At 50.7% G+C, this 15415-nt stretch overlaps 1 protein-coding gene across 1 annotated transcript; it reads left to right on the top strand.

The window, feature by feature from the left end:
* Positions 1 to 59: 59 nt before the first annotated feature.
* On the top strand, positions 60 to 9155 carry LOC137672317 (thyrotropin-releasing hormone receptor-like). The gene is made up of 2 exons (XM_068416464.1): positions 60 to 845; positions 8477 to 9155. Exons 1-2 carry the CDS (start codon positions 60 to 62, stop codon positions 8855 to 8857), a joined length of 1167 nt encoding a protein of 388 aa, XP_068272565.1. The 3' UTR covers positions 8858 to 9155.
* Positions 9156 to 15415: the final 6260 nt, after the last annotated feature.

The following is a 15415-nucleotide window of genomic DNA, read 5'->3' on the forward strand; positions in this document are numbered from 1 at the left end:
CCCTCCCCGCTCCCCGCCGCAGGTGCGCGGAGCTCCGCCGGGGAAGGCTCCGGGGGGCGATGGAGAACGGCTCGGCCAGCCCCGGAGCCGCGCTGGGCGGCAGCGGCAACCAGAGCCTGGGCAGGATGCCCCGGCAGCCCCTGGAGCTGCAGGTGGTCACCATCCTGCTGGTGCTGCTCATCTGCGGGGTGGGCATCGCGGGCAACGTGATGGTGGTGCTGGTGGTGCTGCGCACCAAGCACATGGTGACCCCCACCAACTGCTACCTGGTGAGCCTGGCTGTGGCCGACCTCATCGTGCTGCTGGCGGCCGGGCTACCCAACATCTCGGAAGTGGTGGCTTCTTGGGTGTATGGCTATGCCGGCTGCCTCTGCATCACCTATTTGCAGTACTTGGGCATCAACATCTCCGCCTGGTCCATCACCGCCTTCACGGTGGAGCGTTACATCGCGATCTGCCACGCCATCAAGGCGCAGCTTCTGTGCACCGTGTCCCGCGCCAAGCGCATCATCTCATCCCTGTGGCTCTTCACCTCCCTCTATTGCCTCATGTGGTTCTTCCTGGTGGACACGACCCAGGTCACCTTCTCGGATGGGGCACAGGTCAGCTGTGGCTACCGGGTCTCCAGAAGCCTTTACATGCCTATTTACTTCTTGGATTTTGCCGTTTTCTACGTCATCCCGTTGGGGCTGGCAACTGTCCTCTATGGCCTCATTGCCCGCATCCTCTTCATGAGCCCCCTGCCCTCCACCCCGCAGCACTCCTGCCTGGGCTCCATGCACCAGGGCGGCTCCGCCAAGCTCTCCTGCCGGGGCAACAAGGGGCCCCTGAGCTCCCGCAAGCAGGTAGGGGCTCCCTGGCGGGCTGGGGCTTGCTGGGCTGCAGGCAGTGCCATCAGGGGTTCAGTGCTTTGAGGGGATTCTGGCAGGGGATGGGATGCCCCAATATTTTGCTTCCCTCTGTGGGGGAGTGGAGACGGTTGATTTGTTGTGCAGAAGCCTCCCCCCAAGCCCAGCTGGGGTCCAGCAGCACAGATGATCTCCCCGTGCTTTGGCTGAGCTCGGTGGAGCAGGACAGGGCTCCAGCATCACTTGGGAGAGGCAGGAGTGCAGGGGTGTTTGCTGGATAATTAATTACTGATTGTCTCCCCAAGGAGGAGAGTGCTGGGTCACATTATGCTTGCTCCCCATCTCCTTCTCCTCCCAACTCCTGCCCTCATTCCTCCTCTTTCTCTGTCCACACGGACAATTACTGTCTCTTGCCCCATCTCCTTAGACAGGTCAGCATCTGGACATGGGACACTCTTGCCTGCTCGCTGGCCATTTGCAGGAGACCATCCCATTCTGGTTGCAAACTTTGCCTAGGCAGAGACATGGGCCATTTCCAAGGAAAGGGCTGAATCTGGGAGTCTGGCTTAAGTCCCTGAAATCACAAGTTCTGTTGTGATTTTGAGTGAGCAGGACCTGATTTCCATACAGCCTGAAATAGGCTTCAGTATATCTTAAAGTCCTTGTTTTTCCAACTCAGTGTGTCATTGCCTGACTTTCACAGGAACCTCCATTCCCCAGGAGAGACGATTCAGTCGCAGAGGGGAAGCAAACAGCCCAGAGAACGTGTATTTCTTCATGAACTTCTAAGTCTTTCCAGTTCAGCTTTTTCTCCCTTTTGTTCCACAGAAAGATTTAAACCAAGGTCCCGACTTCTGCAAAAGCACTTGCCTGCTCTCCCGGCTGCTGCAGGGGCCTCGGGCAGGGGGTTCAGGAGCAAGGTCTCTAGATACTACAAGGCAGTACCTAAAGGTGTGGGTGGATGGACGTCTCCTTCCAGCGCAGCGGCTGCAGGGGCTGTGCCACCCCCACCAGGTGCTGGGCTGTGGAGTGACCGTGCCACACACAGTGTGCTCCAGCGTCATTGGGATGAGTGGCTGAGGCTGTTGGTCCTGATGGGGCCAGATGATGGGGTCTCCAGCTCTGGGAAACAACTTGTGCTGTCTTTTCTGTTACACCAGGAGTTGTCCTGAGGTTGTCGTTACCTCCTGAAATATCTTAGCGTGCAAAGACTTCCCCTGGCCGGCCTGACAGCGCAGAGCTGGCATAGTTAGGAATAAAAATGGCACTGAGTTTTTAAATTGTAAAGCAGTTTCCCAGGGCTTCCAGCTGTGGTTTGTTGAATGCTTCCTTCTAATTTCACACCAGCAGCTCTTCAAAGCAAGCTGCATTGAGAGTGATGGAGGAGGAAACCCCAGCTGTGCCACTGGCGGCATGTGGGCTAGGTGGCTGGCACACGGGTTGGGGGCTGTCAGATGGATGCAGTGCTGCGCCCCAGAGGTGGCTGCAATCCAGGTTTTTCCATAAACATCTCTCACAAGTAGGACATGATTGCTTCATTTCATATATAATCTTAAGGAAATTGATATGACTGTCCATAAAATCAGAGAGGGCAAACCCACAATCCCGGTGTTCAACTTGAACTATCTGATTCGTTGATGAGGGGGATCTGCTCAGTGTTTGGTGCAGAAATAAGTTATCTGTGCACCAAAGCCAAGTGAAACCACACAGCTATTTTGACAAGAGTTTTGGGCAGTGTGAGCAGGAGTGCTTGGAGCATAACAACTCCAGGTCCTGTCAGAGCATCCACCTGGGCACTGCCTGAAATCCAGCCAGAGGTTTTTGCTGGCGGTGCAATGGATTGAGGAGCAGAAGCTGCAGTGAGTCATGATTCTGCATCTAGTTATGAGGGGAAAACCAACAACTCAACCACCCCGGGAGGAAAGAGGCCTCCAGAGACCCCAAGGGGTCTGCCCCGGATTCTGCCTGGAATTTGTCTCCCTGAGCAGGGGCAGCCAGGGCCACAGGAATGGTATTTTCCGGGAGATGCTGCAGCGTGCAGGACCCCAGAGGGGCGGTGAGGGCAGAGCAGAGTGGCAGCGCAGGCTGAGTGCTGGGGAATGGGCAGATCATTAAGAAAGGGATTTTAAAATGAGAAAGAAGGTAACTGAATCCATTCATGCCAGCAGAGCTGGCAGATGGAGGTGCTGGATAAGAGAAGGGGCTTAAAAGTGAGCACAGAGGAGAGCATTCCCATGGTCAGTGGGACACGTGGGTGATGGAGACAGAGGTGCATGTGCTCATGCGAAGGGGCAGGGCAGTGCCCACGGGGGCTATGGCCCCCACAGCACTCCCAGCACCCAGGTCCATGGGACACCTCACCAGCTTGGCTTTAGCAAAGGTGGGAGAGAGGCACAGAGGGGACCTGAGTGGTCTTCTCCAGGCGAAGTTCACCTCCAAGGAAATCAATGGCAAAAAGCCCTCATGCAAAGGGCAGGTTTGAGCCCTAAAAGGGAGCAGCCTGGACACCAGTGTCCTGTGTTTTCTTCACCAGAAAAAAGGTTTCCTCTCTGATTTTCTGATAGCCATGGCATCACTGCCCGCAAAGCCAGAGGAAACACAAATGGATCTCAACTCAGACTACCAGACACTGCTTTGCAATAGCTGATGCTGGCTGAGGAGCTCATAAGCACGTTTCCTTGCTCATTAATCACCCATGGCAAGGGTGGAAAGGAAAGGGCAGCCTGACAGGTAATGCCATTGACCTTTTACGCTCTCCTGAGAAGTGCTGACAGCCCTTGAAACTGTCACCAGGAATTTCCACGGGGGCCCTTGGTAAAGGGTCTTGTCCTGAGCGTCAGAAGTGAGGACACAGCATCGGAAACTGCTCTAATAAGAAATGCTGGTGGTCTCCAATCTGACGGGGTGGTGAGGAGGCTGTGAAAGTGATGCACGTGCTGCCAACGGGGAAAACTGAAGTGAGGGTACAGCTTCTTTAGAATGCAATTGCCCTGTAGACTAAAGACACCACTAGAAATCATGCTTGCAAGTCTGGTCCAAAACAGCAATAGTGTTGCTGTCTGACAGGCTTCATGTGCGCAGCGAGAGCTTCACAAGACCCTGCAGACAGCAGGCTGCGTCCCAGTGATGCAGCAAAGTGGGACCCCAACCTTGCAAACACCTTTGAGTTTGTTGGAGTGATGGTGGATGAGAATTTGCCAGATTCCCATTGCAGACCAGTGGGGTGAGGGCGGTTCAGCTCTCGGAGGATCTGTTGGCCAGGAGAGCAGAGCAGGGTGGGAGGGCAGATGTTGGGTGCATGTAGCTCAGGTGGTCCCTCTGACCAGGGTACCAGCACCCACGTCAGTGCTTCTCCTCTGGCCTCTCTTTATGGTCAGAGGGGAACCAGCTCCCCTGGGCCCCGTACCCAGAGTCCCCTGGGAGATGCCCAAAAGGGGCTACCCCATAGGTGCCCGTTTTTCTCCCTTGACTCTAAAGAGCCTGGATGACTGGGGGTGTTTTGCTGTGGAGATGCAGAGTCTGGAAATAAATTTCTCCCTGTGTGCTCCTACACAGCCCCAGCGCTACTCTGCTTGCTTTTCAGAGCATGAAGATGCTGCTGTTCCCTCACAGGTGCCTCTAAAACACAGAATCCCGAGCAGGGCAACACAAGGTGTGAGGTTTTGCTGTATTTATCACCCAGAGAAGCAAAGCACCACAGGTACAAGCACCAGCCACCTCCAAGCACGTATTTCATCTGCTGGAGAGGGACCACTAGAGGGAGTGGGAACCCTAAAAAAGGGTGCTGCACCTCAGGGTGGTGGTGCCTGGACAAGGAGAGGTGACACTGGCTGGGGAGAAGTGTCTGTGGCCTCGGGGACAGGGACAGAGGCCAGACACAGCATTACAAGTGGAGATGGGTCAGAAGGGCTGTGCAGGGATGCAAGATGCCAGCCACCTCGTATGGAGTGAGAAAGGATGCTCAGCGTGGGTTTGCTCTGGGAGTTATACTGGGCTTGGCCCATGGAGGTGCCTGGTGGAAGATGAGCTGCCCTTCAGCTTTGGGACAGGGACCTAGGATGTAGTCAGGGCTCTGTACAGCAGATAGCCTTGGCCATCCACCCACAACACTGGCTTACGTGCTCAAAAGGGGTTTCCAGCTGAATACCAGCTGTGCTGGTAAAACATCCCCTTCTGCCTACAAACTCTTGTCTTGCTTCTACCAATAGCTCCTTTGTAGCTATTGTGTGCACACACTCTGAGCTGGTGCTTCCCTGAGGGATGCTTTGAGGCTACAGCAAAACTCTGGCTTTTTGGGTGCAGCTGTTTTTTGGGGGCCACAATCCAGGACTACTCCAGTTAGGGATAAATGTCCCCAGCTCTCCTCAGTGCTGATTAGGTTCATTTTTCACACAAGCACCAAAAACAAGCTCAGAGCACCTCAAGTGTGCTATAGTCACTTGTCTCAGCAAGGTAGAGGGAGGAAAGGCATGGAGACAGGCTTCAGCCATGCATGCAGATGATGCTGGAGATTTCTTTCCCCATGATGGAGATATGAGAGTGAGTTTGGGATAGATTCTTAGGTTTTATCCAGAGGAGACATCCTGTGTCGACACAACTTCTTGTCGCACCTGGGAGAACATGGTCTGTACGGATGGATGGCTTTAAAAGGCAAATTTCAATCTTACAGCAAGCTCAGGGCAGGGCTGCCCATCCCAGCTTGTGGTCTGGAAGCAGCATCCTCGGGGAGCACTGAAGGCATTCAGTGAGATGAAGGTAATAAATCCTCATAGTGCCGTTTCCAGCGAGTTTCCCCTCCCAGGACAAAGGCAGCTTTTCGCAGGGCTGTAGGACACGTAGCAGCAAGTGCCCTTTGGGTGACAGCACTATGTGGTCCTCTGTGGGCTGGAGGGAGGTTTTGGGAGCTTGGTCAGGTGGGAGCTGGGTGAGCGCTTACTGGCACCACCAGCATTTCCATAACAACCAGCCGAAAATCAGGGGCAGTTATGGCTAAAAAGCAGATGAATCACTGGTTCTTTTCCAGACCACATTTCTGTTGGTCTCAGAAAGGCCGAGAATGAGCTTATTTTTCAGCCTTATTAGGATACGCTCCCCCTGGTGCAGTCGCTCGGTGCAGAGTTCAGATCACTGTTCACAACCATCGTGGGTTCCTGAGCAGTAAAACAAGGCAGAGAGTTACAACAGTTGAAAAGCCGAAGATGTTTCAGTCTCAGGAGACAGCACACGAGCAGTATTAAGGTGTTAGCTTTAAAGGAGATATTTCGGCCATACAGAAACTTCCCAGAAGTGATACCTGCCAGAGAACAGAGCTACATGTATAGAAGTTCAGGGATTTATTTTCCCCAGCCCTGTGGTGGGTAACTTTGCGTCTCAGGAACTGAGACAACCACCATGCTGAGTGAGGAATGCCTGTGTCTCAGTAAGGACCTGCAGAGGTGCAGTATTTCACTTTCCCAGGACATACTTTGTGGTGATCCTGTTGCCTAAGACTGCTGAAGTTGATGGAAAGGCTCCCACCAGCCTTACCCCCAAGACAGCCCTTTAACAAGGGCCCTTACAGGCAGGACTGGGAGGTGTTCAGTCTCTGCATGGGATAGATAAAGTGCAGAGCCTGCCCTCATCTCCCAGGAGCATCAGCCTGAATGAACTGCTTAGTAGAGAGGAATTAAATTCTGACTAAAATTCTACTTAGGATCACTTAAGCTGAGGAGTTGGCTGCATTTTGCTGTAGGGTTCAGCTATTAGCACCGTTTTGTTCAGATCAATTTCATTCAGGTTCTTGGGAAATAAGCCTCATATGCATAAAAAAAATACAGCAAAAGCAGTTCTATCTGCAGACCTGAGAAGCGGGTCTGTGGAAGGCAGCAGGCTGGCTGAATGCTCCATTGCTGCTGTCTTTATTTGCTATAAACATATATAGAGAAGTAGAACATGCAGGTCCCATGCATATGCACTGCTCCTGTGGCACACGGTGTGGAAGCAAAATCTGTGCCTTTCTGGGCTGATCCGGTATCTGGGACCTCTCTGCTCCCAGGTCTTGTGGTGCAGACCACAGCAATACGGTCTCACTGCTGCTGTCAGGTCGCTCCTTCCCTTGGCAAGGGGTGGCCGAGCCTGGATTGCCCTGCCAGCCTCGGTGGGGGCAGCAGCTACAACCGTGCTGGTACATAGAGATTTCGACCATGGCCAACTGTGTGCCAAGCAGCTGCAGTCCACTCCCAGGAGTATTTCTACAAACCAGACTATCAACCTAGCAGTTGCACACTAGATAGGATGGCTTGAAACAAAAAGCTCGTGAGATGGCTCTCACTCTTCTGCATCCAGCCAACCCTTGTAAAAGGCATTGAAAAGCTCTGAACTACCTTTTCCTGATGCGTCTTGTACAATCCCTTGTATCTTTCCCAAAAGGCAACAAACTGCAGCAGCAAACATAGTGCAGTCTTAGCAACAGCCTCAGTACTCGCTGTATCACTGCAAGATCTTATTTTGGGAAGCGTCCTCATATTCCCATTAAACCACACAGCAAAACCATATTTCTATTTTGGCCTCAGCTTGATAGCAGTACCTTTCTTGTAGGGAAAGTTTTGTTGCCATTACCAACCACCCCCGGTTTCTACTCAAAGCAGCATCACAGGAAGGCAGAGTTGCTTGTGACTAAGTGAAATAAAGCACGCCAAGAGGAGCTGAGAGACTGTGAACGTGATCTAAGTGCTTAATTCCATATCGAGAACTGGAGTCATTGCACAACTCCCTTTCTGACGTTTGAAATGCCACTGCCTTAATATGCATGCGGCGTCGGTGTTTACTCATACTTTCCTCCTTGGGGACGCGTGTATTCTGTAAGTATTTGTTGGAGGATGATTGTCACCTACCAGAAATAGCTGTCGAAATTATTAGGATCACTGGAGTTTCAATACAAAAACCACTTTTCTTAAACAAGCTTGAGTCAAGCTGAGGGCAATTACTGCTCATTCCTGAATTCTCAATATCTTCTTGCTCCTCGCATGTTAATGTAGTACTTCCCTAGTGTGCTGCAAATTAAAATAACCCATACCAATTAGCTAAGTAACTCCCATGTCAGCACAAGTAGGAATTTGTGTAAGACTCCAGACAGTCTCTACTGCTCCCAGTGCTGCTCTGTACCAGGAGCCTATTCCCTGGAACAATGTAGCTGGCGTAGGAAACCAGGAAATCCTAGGCAGGGAGTTGAGATATACCCCATGGCACCCCTAAAACTTAGGTCCCCACTTTTGCGCAAGTTATTTTCCCCACTGATTTTTTATTATGTACAATTTTCAAATTTGCTTTCTAGTACAGAAATGCCCATGATTATTCCAGCCCATTTCCAGGCTGGTGAATGCTTGTGCTAAAAAGTTTTAAAGGGTCTTCAATGGTGGGGGAAAACCTATAATTTAAAGGGTTTATTTATGTGAGATTGTTTCATGAACAACATGGATGCAGAGAGGAATAGCCCCAAGGTTTGGATGCCTATTTTATATGCTTAAAGAGAAATATAAGCAGCATATAGACCGAATGAGCTGTCCGCACCATTTCTCCAGGTGGGAAAGCTCTGCTAGAGATTTAGCAGCATCTGACTATTTCTTTTTTTGCATATCCCCACTGGCAAGGTGACCAAAATGCTGGCTGTCGTAGTGGTCCTCTTCGCCCTTCTATGGATGCCTTATCGCACACTGGTGGTGGTGAACTCCTTCATGGACCCTCCATACCTGAACATCTGGTTCCTTCTCTTCTGCCGCATGTGCATCTACCTGAACAGTGCCATCAACCCCATCATCTACAACCTCATGTCGCAGAAGTTCAGGGCTGCCTTTAGGAAGTTATGCAAATGTGAAGAGAAGAGCGCTGAGAACCCCGCGCCGTACACCGCCCCGGTGTACTACAGCGTTACGAAGGACTATTCTCATGACAGCTCCGATCACAACATCACCGAACAAGAAGATCTGAACAGTCTCCCTGCACCTGCGAAGAAGAGCAAGTCTGCCAAATAAATCCTGGGACCCCAAAACAACGCAGGCAGTGGGAGCTATGCAGCTGTATGCACTGTGTTGGGAAAGTGCCAACAGAAATTGCTTTGGCATTGCAGCAAGCTTAATTCGACACCTCTCCAGGGCATTTAACAAAACAGATTCTTAGGGGCAAAGTAATTTGCTTTTCTGTCATGCTAATTTATTCTTGTTTAGTGAAGTGTTAGGCACTGGTCGATGTTTAGCATCTTTAAAGAATCTGTAGTTAAATATAGCAGCACAACGCCAGTCTGTGTTACGTGCAAGTGCAATTGTTTGTTGAGTTGGGCCAGAGCATTGAAAGGAAATCCAGGAAGAGAAGGGCATTCATGGAAAAAAATAAACCTCCTTCTGCTGGACCAGTTTTCATACAGGGTGAGATTCACCTACCCGAATTTACATGCCTATAACACAGACACCCTCTGTGAGCTGCTCCTGTAGAGTCCTTTTAGAGTTAATGGGGACAATTAGGCACTTCCAGGAGACAGCTCCTCTCACCTCAGCATAGTCCTCTGAGGAAGACTCATACCCCAGGAGGAGACGAATGCCTCCCGAGATGTGACTATTTCTGTCTATTGGCTGTAAAGGGACTCTCAGGTGGAGGGTCCTTGTTAGGAATGACTGAAGCTGGGTGCCATGAACCTCACACTGTGCTTCTGGAAATATTGCTGTGCTGGTAGCACATATACCCAAGGTCCAGACCAGTTGGATTTGTTACAGAAAAATGAACAAACTAATAATGAATGTTCCCTAAGGTAACAGGAATACTTCCATCATTGTGGTCTAAGCTTCTTTTGAATAATTTTACCTTTTCTGTCCAAATTCTTCTAGTTGCTTCAGCTGGATACCATAGCCTTGTCCTGTAAGCCCTGGGGTGGTGTAGCTGCGTACCGTCGAGCAGCGTTGCTCTCCGTCCCAGCTACAGTTGCATTTCAATGGCAAGTGAAGCAATTTTATTATTCCCTGAGAATAATTTGTGAAAGTCCATAAAGTGTTTTGTGATTAGTGACACACTGACTGTAAGACATTAACAATATTCATTGCTGCTGTCATCTCGTGAGCAAAGCGGATATGCATAACCTAGATGCCCAAGAAACCAGCCCAAGGACCCTTGCCCCAGACTTGCAAGAGACTATCTGGACTAGGAATAAAATGTAAAAGATTACACAGGAGCCAAACGCTAAGGCTCTTGCCAAATAAAACAAGTGTCAGCCACCAGTAACCCTGCAGTGACTGTAAAAAATTTTTTTGAACAGATAATTCAGCCTCATTCTTCAACACCATTTTTCACCAAACTGTAGTGTTAAGTGAGCTTAGAATTTTGCATCCACTTTGGAAAAGACCGGTGTGATATTTTTAAGAGCACAAGATGTTAGTAACCATTCTGTGTCTATGGGAAATCACTTCCCTGGGCGAGTCAGAACAGGACCTCGCTTCCCACTGATGTGTTGGGAACTGTCCAGGATCAACTCCATTTTGGTGTAGGGTGCCTTTGCATGTATGATATTATATTGCGAGTTACTAAGCTATCATCTGTTTTGCCCCCAAAATAACTGAAGGATGAGGAAAGAGATCATTGGTTTTTGCAATTATTTGAAACAATGTGTGTTTGGAATTTAAGGATTCATGCCATTTTTGAGCTCTTTTGTGTATATTGGGAATTTAGGAACAGAGTTCCTCATTATTGTTGTTACAGAAGTTCTGCACAGAGATTTGGTGTTTGCTTCTTGAAGAACATGGAAGTGTTTTTGCTACAATGTGAGAAAATTGTTCGACTTAGCAAAAGAAACTAGGAAATGAAACCATTTGCTTATAACCATCTTTTCTCTAGTAGAGATTTTTTTCCTCTTAGAACAGATTTTTCCCTTAGCAGTTCAGAACAAGCCATTCATAAAAACATCTGCAGACAAACCAGAGCAGTAAAGACCAGGGTGCCTTGAAGTAACACACAGGTAAGGCATAGGAGGAGGAAGGGGAGCTCTGGGTCTGCTGGTGCCCTGGACGTGGTGAAGTCCAGGGCTGAGGTTTGGATGCATCAGCTCTTACCTTGGGATGCGTCAGCTCGTACGTGGGCTGGGCTGAGGCTAACAGGAACAACTTACTGCATAGCCCAGAGCTAAGCCGGGCTCGTGTGCTAATGAGTTCTTCTTCCAATCTGTCAGAGTTATCCCCCGAAAACATAACAGCGTCTTCCCCTTAAGCCACCCCATGCCCTGTCTACCCAGGACAGCAATTAATTTTCTTCATCTTCACAGCCAACTGTGGCTTGCAGCTCCCTGGGTCATGGGGCCCTGAGCTCGCAGGCACCTTTGGGTGCACACACACCATAGCCAGCCCCAACAGCCAGAGCCATACAGCGAGAAGCATCCCATCCTCTCCTTTCCTCTTTCCCTCCCTGCTCTCCAGCCAACTAATCTGTGCAGCTATAAGGGGACAGGGGATGGCAAGGAAGGGAGAGAGGAGAAAATTAACCTTTCTTAGCAGTGCAGTAAATTGGTAACATCCTGTAAGCATGGTGGGGTTGGAGAGGAGGAAGAGCTGGGACTGGGATGTGTACCCCCATGCTGTTTGCTTTGGTACAGTAACTAGATCACAGCAGCAAAGCAGAGCCCAGCTGCCCTCGGTGCTGCAGGGCTGGGGGCCTCCCCAGAGCACCAAGCACAGGCAGCATCTCCTAGGGGACAGGCTGTCCTGCATCCCCAGCCCTGCAGCCGGTGGCTGGGGTTGCAGAGAGTAGCAGCAAAGTCAGCTTTGCCCTGAGGCCATGTGGGAAGAGGATTTGCTGTCCGAGCCTGGAAACCCACCTGCACCCTGACCTAAGGCATTTCTCTGGCATGGTATGTACATTTTGACAGATGGCTTTGATCTCTGCAAACCCAAGTAGCAGCTCAACTCTGAAGCATCTCCAGCAGGATCTTTTCTGCCTCCCCATCACTTTTCCGGTCTTCACTGTTCTCCTTTATGCTTTTTTCCCCCCAGACAGAGACATCCTAAAAGCACTATTCTCTTAATTAAATTTCAACTCCAGGCCAACAGCTAATTGATGGTTCTGAAATTTTTTGTTCAACATACTTGGGATTCAATTAAAACCCATTTCTCTTCTCCTCTTTCTGCCCTTATCTGCCAAGTACTGCGTGACCCTTCGTTATTTCTTGAGAACTAATTGGCAGATAAATTCCCCCAGCACCACGAGATCTCCAGCAACCGCACCAGAGCATTAAACTCTCTAGATGAGGAATGATTTCCTGCTCCTTCTCCCGGCACATATTCTGACATGTTACGAGGATTTGAGAGAGTTTTAGGTGGAAGTGGAGGCAGAAGGTCAGCACTCAGCTTGCTAAGGAGATGTTGGTTGAGAGGACAGGCAGCTGCGTGCTGTCAGGAAATAAACCACCAGCAGAAAGGAATTAAAAGTAACTCATCACTGCAACTTCCTCTGGATATTCAGGGTCTGAATAAACACCTTAATTCCTTATAAGAAACCCAAGAGCCCCCTTCAAGCTTGAGCGTGGATTAACTTGTACCTTGCAACACCCCAGCCCGCTCAAAGTCTGAAGCTGTATTTTACCCTCAGCATTTATTTAGTCCCAACAGCATAAGTGTAGGCTGTAAGTTTATAAATATGCCACCAAATAGAGAATCTATTACTCCTGAATCGTTTACCACATTGAAGCTACTCCTCAACCTGATATAACCTGTTAGTTTCTTAATTAAAGCCCTTCCAATGCTTGTTGACCTGGTAAAATGCCATCTGCTTTCTTTGATTACACAGCAAACAAGTCCCCTGGCAGGAGGGGACTGATGGCACTGATGCAGAGCCCCAGGGACGGGTATGGATTTGTGAGCAGTGCAGGGACAGGGATGGAGGAGGCAGCAGCTTGGGGAAGGGCTGGGGGGAGAGGGTAAGTGAGGTTCATGTGCTGGGAGAACCACGGGTTGGCTGAAGTATACAGCATTCATCAGAGAGACGTCCAGTGTAGGAGACCATGTCCGGCATGTTTACCTGAATCTGGCTGGTCTCAGTGCAGTACGGGTGATAGAGGCCACAGAGTAACCGTCTCTATGGAGTGCATGGATGGATCCTCAGCAACACCTATTTACACCTGCGAAACACAGAAGCTGAAATAATTTACCAAAATCATCAGTTTAAGCTCCAGTCAGGTTGTCCTCTTACCTTGTCTCTGGCTTTGGGTGGTGGAAAACGTGCTTTCAGGGGAGGAATCGGGCATCCACGCCAGCCTGTGCCAGAGGAGAGCGTGGCCGTGCTGACGGCTCTTTGGGAGAGCCTCTCCCCTGTGATCCTGGCCAGTGCCCCGGCAGCCAGCCTGTCCCAGGGCCACGTTAGAAAGTAACCCGCAAAACACCAGCAGCTCCCTAAAAAAGGGAGGAAAAGACCACGAGGGCACCCAGCACCTCCCTGCAACCAGAGCAGCTCTTAGAGCTTGGCTTTCTCTTGGGGATACAATCCTGCAATGAGCACTTTACTAAAATTAAAATAGTGGTACCTTTAAATCAGTAATACTTGGGCCACTGAAGAGGATGCTGAGCAACTGCTTAAATTTTTCAGAGCCACAAGGGAGGGTGGACTAGCCATTAGGGAATGAATTCGATACAGCTCCTTTTCAACCTGGTCTAGCCCCTGGCTGCTTCTTTGAACTAATTAGTTCTAGCAGGCCCCAATTAAAGAGCTGCTAATAAAGCCTGGGGGATAGCCCTACAGCAATATTAATGCAATCACTCAGCAGTTATTTGTTTATTTTGCAATCCATGTTTCCCAAGGCCTCTGGAGGGCTCTTGAGCCACCACTGCCCTGGGACCTGCCTCCCCTCTGCTCGCTCAGAGGTTGCTCCTCAGCATCTGCAAACCAAGACATCCCTTTCGGGGAGCATGCTGTGATACACAGTGGATTGAAGCTTGCCAGTCCTGCGGGACTGACTCTCATTTACTAAAATACCCTCAGTTTAGCAGTTAAGCAGCCCTGCACATTTCTGCCCTCCCAGGGTCTAAGTGCAGACCCCGATGGGAGGGCATCGCTGCCCCAAACCAGGGGCACTTTCCCAGCTATTGCCTGAGGGAGGGAACATGGCTGCAATGCCATAGGTCCCTTGTGCCATGGGTGATGGGCAGAAGTATTAAGGACAATCTGTGTTTTATAATTGCTGAATTTTCTTTAATAACCACCTCACGATTTGTGCTCTGAGCATGCTGTTTCTATAGAGACAGGGAATGCTGCGAGCTAATATGATTTTGAGATGGTCAGTGAGGGCCCGTTGTCCTCCCGTGCAGACTGATCCCGTCTGTCCTTGCAGGCACAGTGTGTGTCTGGTCAGAAGAAATAAGATAAAAGCAACTTTTTCCAGCCATGCAGTGCCAGTGTTTCTGGCAGAAGAGGACAGGAGCGGGTGGCCACCGCAGGGCCCCTTGCTGCCAGTCCTGAGCTGGGCATGGTGTGCCCTTGGCTTGGCCAGGCAGGAGGGGAGAGCCAGCACTTTCAGAGCTGGGGCTGGGGGCTAAGTCGTGGCCAGGTATGGGAAAATGTTTCGCTGGAGCTGCTAACAGTGGCTTCCCCCTCACGCATTAACGCTCCCGGGATTTGCTTTGGCTTCCTCCAGGAAGGGTCCCAGCGCGAAGGCGGTGGTGCGGAGCCATGCCATTCCTGGCTCCTGGGCCAGAAAGTAACCCCCCCGTGCCTCCCAGCACCTACTTGGTGCCGGGGCCACCTTCACCCCAGCTCTGGCCCTTCCTCTCCTACAAAGACGAAGACAAGAGAAGAGGTTGCTCCCCCAAGCCTTGATGCCCCACAAGGACAGCGGAGGGCAGCGCAGCCGTCCCCAGGACGCCTGGGCAGGTCACTCTCAAAGGACACCGGGGCTCAGGTTGCACCTTCCCTCCCACCGGTGGAGGTTAAGGCTGCTGCTCTTTGGTCACAGGATCAGGCCAGTGCCTTTATCCCACTTCTCACGTATCGGACAACTCCCTGCCCGCACCCGGGGACGTTCAGCCAGCAGCAGTGTGAGGGATGTTACCCCTGAAATCAGCAGCTCTTGAAGCAGACCCAGCACTGTTCCCCCTACCCTGGGGGGGTTGTGTTGCCTTTATTAATATTTTTGAAGCAATACGTCATTGCTTTAGCAGCAGACCCACCTCCCTCCCTGCTATCTGTGCCACACATGGGCCAAATATCTGCTCCATTCATCAGCCTGAGATTTATGAGGTGCAAAGGGCTCCGGTTACGCCGCTGCCCCCAGCCTTCTCCCAGAGACTGGATGAATGAGACGCTGCTGGTTCCTCCCATACCAGAAGCAAAACAAGCCCAGAGGAGAGTAAAGCCATCATTCCACCAAACTCAGCTCCTTAAGTCTCTACCAGAACATGAAATCTTCCGCCACAAGACCCCTCGTGTCCCGCAGAAGCTGGGGGAGCCTCTGCTGCCCATGGAGGCTGAGCCTGCATCCCGCCAGCCCCTCTGCACAGCCTGGCTTTGCTCATGTGAGACACTCCAGAAATAGAAAAGGGATTGAAGGTTTTGGCTGACCTGGATTC

Source organism: Nyctibius grandis, chromosome 19, assembly GCF_013368605.1.
Source record: "Nyctibius grandis isolate bNycGra1 chromosome 19, bNycGra1.pri, whole genome shotgun sequence".
In the NCBI taxonomy this organism is placed as follows: domain Eukaryota; kingdom Metazoa; phylum Chordata; class Aves; order Nyctibiiformes; family Nyctibiidae; genus Nyctibius; species Nyctibius grandis.

What these genes read in the sequence shown, in the direction of transcription:
- LOC137672317 (XM_068416464.1), top strand. Translation starts at nt 60, where the DNA reads ATGGAGAACGGCTCGGCCAGCCCCGGAGCCGCGCTGGGCGGCAGCGGC. An exon ending in CCCTGAGCTCCCGCAAGCAG is followed by an intron (nt 846 to 8,476) that starts GTAGGGGCTCCC and finishes CCCACTGGCAAG; the next exon opens with GTGACCAAAATGCTGGCTGT.